Here is a 5,724-nt window from a genome sequence, read left to right as displayed (position 1 = left end):
TTACTGTCATAGACCTTGCAAGGAGATGGAAAGTTTGTGACTAATTGTTTATTGCCTTGTTTTGCTTAGACTGATCACATTTCAATGTGTAACATGAGACACATACTGCTACTTTGGAAGCCACCCATGTTGCAACCCAAATAGTAGTTCGTATGAATATTTTGCAAGAACTAACCAGAGTTGTCACCATCTTATACCGCTGTATTGTTGCAATAAGCATCGCACAGTCTAAGAACTAACTGCATGCCTGCCATCTGACATCACTAGTACTGACCAATTTACCAACAATAAGCTATATCCAATAGTGAGGTCAGGGCTTAATTTTAAATTGAGGCAATATTTATGAGAAGACATGAGTCTAACAGTAAACAAATCCACAGCTCAAACATACCAGCAGTTCTAAGACTTAAGTGGGTAATGGGGTGTTCTGGACTGATTCTGTTTCTTTTTGATATTCTGGTCTCCAGATATGACTTGAGACACTCCTATAATGCAAGGGATTTTTATTATTAGGCAGGTAACATGATTTGATGTATGTCCAGCATGCAACCTACGAAAACTCATCTCAACATTATCACAATGTATAACTGTTTTTTTTAACTTTACAATACCTAATGAATGTCTTAAACAGCTAACCTGAGTGACATCTGAGACTTGGTATATGTAGGTAAGCAGTGTGTGCTGATAAGTAAAGCTTGAAGAGGTGGTTTATGTGGATCATATTCATAACGATATGGTAATAATATTTTATTTACCACCTTACTATTTCTCAGGGTTTTATATATTTTGCACTGATAGAAGCATATCATCCTGTAGATCTATGAGATTACGAAAGAAAAAAATTCAACAGAACTCTGTGGGTGTGTATGTCAGGAAGTTATGAAATAGGTTGTAAATAAGTGTGTAAATGTGAAAGTGGTTATCTCTGAAGAAGGCGTCTAAACGCAATACTAGTTTGTCCGTGCTATGCAGAACCACAGCGACTCCAGTTTAAACTCCACCAGCCTGACTACAGCTAACCTGGTCATCAGTGGCCTGATGGGTCTTTGCTTCATGATTGGAGTTCCTGGTAATATTGCAGTAATTCTTTTCATACTTCTTCGTTTCAAAAAGGACAATTTCACCGTTCATCTGATGCTGAATCTGGCAGCTGCAGACATCTTGTGTTTGATAACCCTGCCTGTGTGGATCTACAGTGAACTAGAGAACATTGACCAAGTAACCTGCACGTTCTTCGCAGCACTCGTCTACTGCAGCGCATACTCAAGTGTGATAACAGTAACTCTGCTGAGTGTGTATCGTTGTTTACGGATTCGACATCCACAGTTGTGGTCCAGAATGAGCAAGAGAAGAGAGAGAGCGCTGCTGATCAGCAGTTGGGCTCTGGCACTGCTTTTCTCTTGTCCTGGTGTACTTACACAAGAGATCGTTCAAGGTGAATCCAAAATGGAGTGTGAAAGAATCCTGGAATCAGAAGCCAGACTTATTGTTGCTCTACTGGAGTCACTGCTTGGATTTTTTCTTCCTTTCACAATAATGTTGACTTCATATTATTGCTTATACAAAACAGCCACACAGGGAGCATTCAGACACAGACACAGACCGACTAAACTTGTCACACGGATTGTCGTAGTTTTCTTCATTTTTTGGGCTCCTCACCAAATAATAAAATTAGAGGAAATTTGTGCAGCATTTTTAGGATCAGAGCCAGTTCTATCTTCCATCGGTGACATTGCTGGAAGTCTTACATTCATCAACAGTTGTGTGAATCCATTCCTCTATGCGTTTTCCTCAAAGAGTTTACATAAACGCAAACAGCCAGTGGAACCTGAGGTAACTAAAGGCTCACAATATTTTGAGAGGGATCATTCCATAGCTGTGAGCAGCTCACTAGTAAAGCCTAACACCTTGGACTAAAGAATTATGACATATCAACATATGCAGTAGAAACTGGACCATGATAGAAGCACCTTTTAAAAAATACATTTGGATGAATTTCAGATAACTAAATACGTAGCACTTTTGAAAGATAATTTGATGAGTTTATTAATGTATCTCTGATGCAGTGAGAAGAGATCCAGGCAAAGTCTGTCCGTAAAATTATATTTTATTAAAATCAATGATTACAGATGTAAAATATGAAAATTAAAAATGGACAATATCCAAACTGAATATATTCTGCTGAAATTCTAAGAGAATAGACTAAAGTCTGAGTATAGTAATCTTCAAGAGCTAAAGAGATGAAGATCTTCAAAGCATGCAATAAGAGAAAAAGGTAAAGAAGCCAATGTTAGGAGCAATATACAGTATAGACTAGAGACTTACATCCTCTTACAGCATCATGGAATGTTTATGTCTGATTGATAAAATGTCAAATGTATTTCATTATCTACGTGTTGTCAAATATTCCCCCTACCTAAGGTGAATTTAGTTCAGGACTAGGTCATCTACTAGGTAGAAGTACGATACAAATGGAGACATGGGTTGCAGTTTTACATCCTTCTAGCAGAAACAACAGAGTTAAGCAATCTTCTTGCAAATACCAACTCTTGGGAAATAACTTCTAGTATCAAAATAAATAAATAAATTAGCAAACATCCTTGCACATAAATATTTTTGCAGAGAGTAAGTTTCCAACATCCTGTCCAAACATCACTTAAGCATAACGAAATGTACCTATATGTCAATTGAAGGAAATATACTACATCAATTGAATATGTGTACACCTAGAATTATGAATATAAATGCATAATACTTGAGTAACTGAGTATATGAGTAACATAATACAGTAATATGAATATAATGTAATAAAACCATAAAAGAATAAATCATAATGAATATACTGTATGAATGAATATGAAAAATAAGAAAACATAACCATATTGGAAATTCTGATACACCAATCCCTAATTGCATCTAATCACCACTGTAATGCAAAATCGATTATCTTTATGAATTACATTATCAATTTGAACTACAGTGCATAAATGAAAGTAATGTTTAGATGCATGATATTTTTGTTATTCATCAATCATTTTGTCACCTTTTAAGTATTATAATTTCAAGATGCTTCTTTATTTTAAAATGCATTGTTTTGTGATTTGATGCATCAGTCATTAAGCACTTGTTGTGTGAACTGTTTTTAAGGACTGAAAGGGCTGTATAGGTATTTGCTGCTTCCATTTAGTACTGTACAAGCTAATGACAGTACAGTAGCTTGCTCTTCTGTATGCCATGTGTGCAATAATGTTGAAAAAAGTACCTATTAATTATCTATTATTATAAAGAACACTATTTTAAAAACAGCTGACCTGTTGTCATGAGTACAACAGTATCAGCTGAGTTGCTGTTTCTGTATGTTTTTATATGTTGTTCCTGTTTCCAATCAGACCACATGTATTTCTCAGAAGACAGTGAATAAGACTGATATGGTTTTAGATTATTAATAAAAGTCTTCACATTCTTTGAAAAACCGTTTTGTTTTTTTATTCCCAGTTCTCTGAAACTCTTCCTCCTACCTTTTGTCAGAAGTCTCTGAAATCTAAATGGACAACAGCCAAAAAGCATGGGGAATAGTTTATAAAAGAAAAATCCATATGAAAACCATCTCCTGAGGATAGAAACATATCTGAGAAGGGTTTGGGACTCAGAATTGCATAGCTGTGTAGTTGTAATCGAAGTGATTTCCACAGCAAATGCAAATTGATTTTTAGGTCAAATTAAAGAGGTGTCACAGATTCTTTGTTTATAATGAGGATTCATTGCAGCACTGGTAAAAGTTATTCATGAAGTAGTGGGAAAACATACTGCAAAATAAAACTTAGATACACTACATTACAGAAGTTTTCTATTTTAAATAAATACTGTTCTTTTCATCAAATAATCCTGAAAGAATCACTGTATCCACAAAAACATTATGCAGCACAAAATATGATTTGATTGATTTGAGATTTATTGCCACAGGTACATTACAGTACAGGTACAGTACATTGGAATTCTTGTGCGCAAAAGTAAGGAGCAATAAACTTTCTAAAAAAAAATTAGTAAAGTGAATAAGTGAATAAGTTAAGAAAGAAAGACTGATAAGAAATGTTTCTTCACTCTTAAAAATAAAGGTGCTTCACGATGCCATAGAAGAACCTTTTTTGTCTAAATGGTTCCATAAAGAACCTTTAAAGGGGTCATATGATGCGATTTCAATTTTTCCTTTCTCTTTGGAGTGTTACAAGCTCTTGGTGCATAAAGAAGATCTGTAAAGTTGCAAAGACTAAAGTCTCAAATCCAAAGAGATATTCTTTATAAAAGTTAAGAGTTAACCACACCTACCTAAAACGGCTCGTTCTAACACGCCCCCACATATCTACCTCACTATGTGGGAAGATTTGCATAACGCCGCCCAAATGTTCACGCAAAGAAAGAAGGCGTAACTTTTATTCTCGCTGTAGTATTGTTGCCGTCGCCATGTCGTGAAGAGCTGAGTGTTTCGTTGTGAAAGCGAAACTACTTTGTTTGGTCTTCCAAAAGAGGACGGTATCCGCTTCGTCATGCCTAGAGCTGATCCGTGCTGGTCGCTGAGGGAATACATCAACTTAGTGCTGTGGATCGCCGGATCGGCTTTCACCGTGGACGAAGCGGAGTCCAGTCCGGGGTCGTCACATGTGGTTGCCGCTCCTTCGTCGAATCCGCTGGCCACGCCATTCTCAAGCCCGCGCCTCTGCTCACGCTAGGCCGTGGCTTCCGCTCACAACATCCACACAAGGACAGTAAAACCTGAAATATCCTACATTGAAAACTTCATTGAACATTGTCTTAATTCAATCTTAAACTGCAAATATTAAAAAGAAAAAAAAATCTGTGAGCATTAGGGTGATAAGGGATAAAAAACTTAATTAGCTCAGTGTAGAAGTAATAGATGTCAGCTGAAGCAAACATATTTCTGTATGTGTGTGTGTACACTCTTAAAAATAAAGGTGCTTCATGATGCCATAGAAGAACCTTTTTTGTCTAAATGGTTCCATAAAGAACCTTTAATATCTGAAGAACCTTTCTGTTTCACAAAAGGTTCTTTGTGGCGAAAGAAGGTTCTTCAGATTATAAAAAGGTAAGAAAGAGATGGTTCTTTAAAGAACCTTTGACTGAATTGTTCTTTGTAGGACCAAAAATGGTTCTTCTATGACATCGCTGTGAAGAACCTTTTAAGCACCTTTATTTTTAAGAGTGCTGAGCATGAAATCATCATATTAGAATGATTTCTGAGGGGGTCATGTGACATGGTAGACTGGAGTAATGACTCCTGAAAAATTAGCTTTGCCATCAGGAATAAATTACTTGTTTTAAAATAAATTCAAATAGGAAAGTATTTCATAAGTATTCCATATTTCACAATATTACTGTTTTGAACGCTAGAGTATGGCACTTTCAGACATAGAGTAAATATCATTAATAACCATGCAATTTCCATCAGATACTTAAGAGCTGCTCAAAGCCAGCTCAATGCATGTCAATGTGATGCAAAGATTAAGAATTACAATGTGTCCTTTTCACTCATATCACCTACCCAAAGGTGACCCTCATGTGGACTAATAGGAGACAACTGAAGACGGACCTGTCAGACCGCACTCAGCTGCACACACAGTGACTTTAAGGGGCCTGTTAACTTTTATGAGGGTTTTAAAACCGTTTTATTGCTTTTCTCAAGTGGATGGCTTGATTTATAATATGACC

At 36.3% G+C, this 5,724-nt stretch overlaps 1 protein-coding gene across 1 annotated transcript; it reads left to right on the top strand.

Moving 5' to 3' along the window:
• Positions 1-943: 943 nt before the first annotated feature.
• On the top strand, positions 944-2,492 carry LOC107757771 (type-1 angiotensin II receptor-like). Its single transcript, XM_016575345.1, has one exon. The coding sequence runs from the start codon at positions 967-969 to the stop codon at positions 1,915-1,917; it is 951 nt and encodes a 316-aa protein (XP_016430831.1). The 5' UTR covers positions 944-966; the 3' UTR covers positions 1,918-2,492.
• The last annotated feature ends 3,232 nt before the right edge of the window (positions 2,493-5,724 follow it).

This window comes from Sinocyclocheilus rhinocerous, unplaced genomic scaffold, assembly GCF_001515625.1.
Source record: "Sinocyclocheilus rhinocerous isolate Xijiao unplaced genomic scaffold, SAMN03320098_v1.1 scaffold294, whole genome shotgun sequence".
NCBI classification, from domain to species: domain Eukaryota; kingdom Metazoa; phylum Chordata; class Actinopteri; order Cypriniformes; family Cyprinidae; genus Sinocyclocheilus; species Sinocyclocheilus rhinocerous.
Note: the sequence above shows the minus strand (reverse complement) of the source record. Positions and strands in the feature narration are given on the sequence as shown.

Excerpts from the sequence above, each read along its gene's own strand:
- LOC107757771 (XM_016575345.1), top strand. The coding sequence starts at position 967 with ATGCAGAACCACAGCGACTCCAGTTTAAACTCCACCAGCCTGACTACA.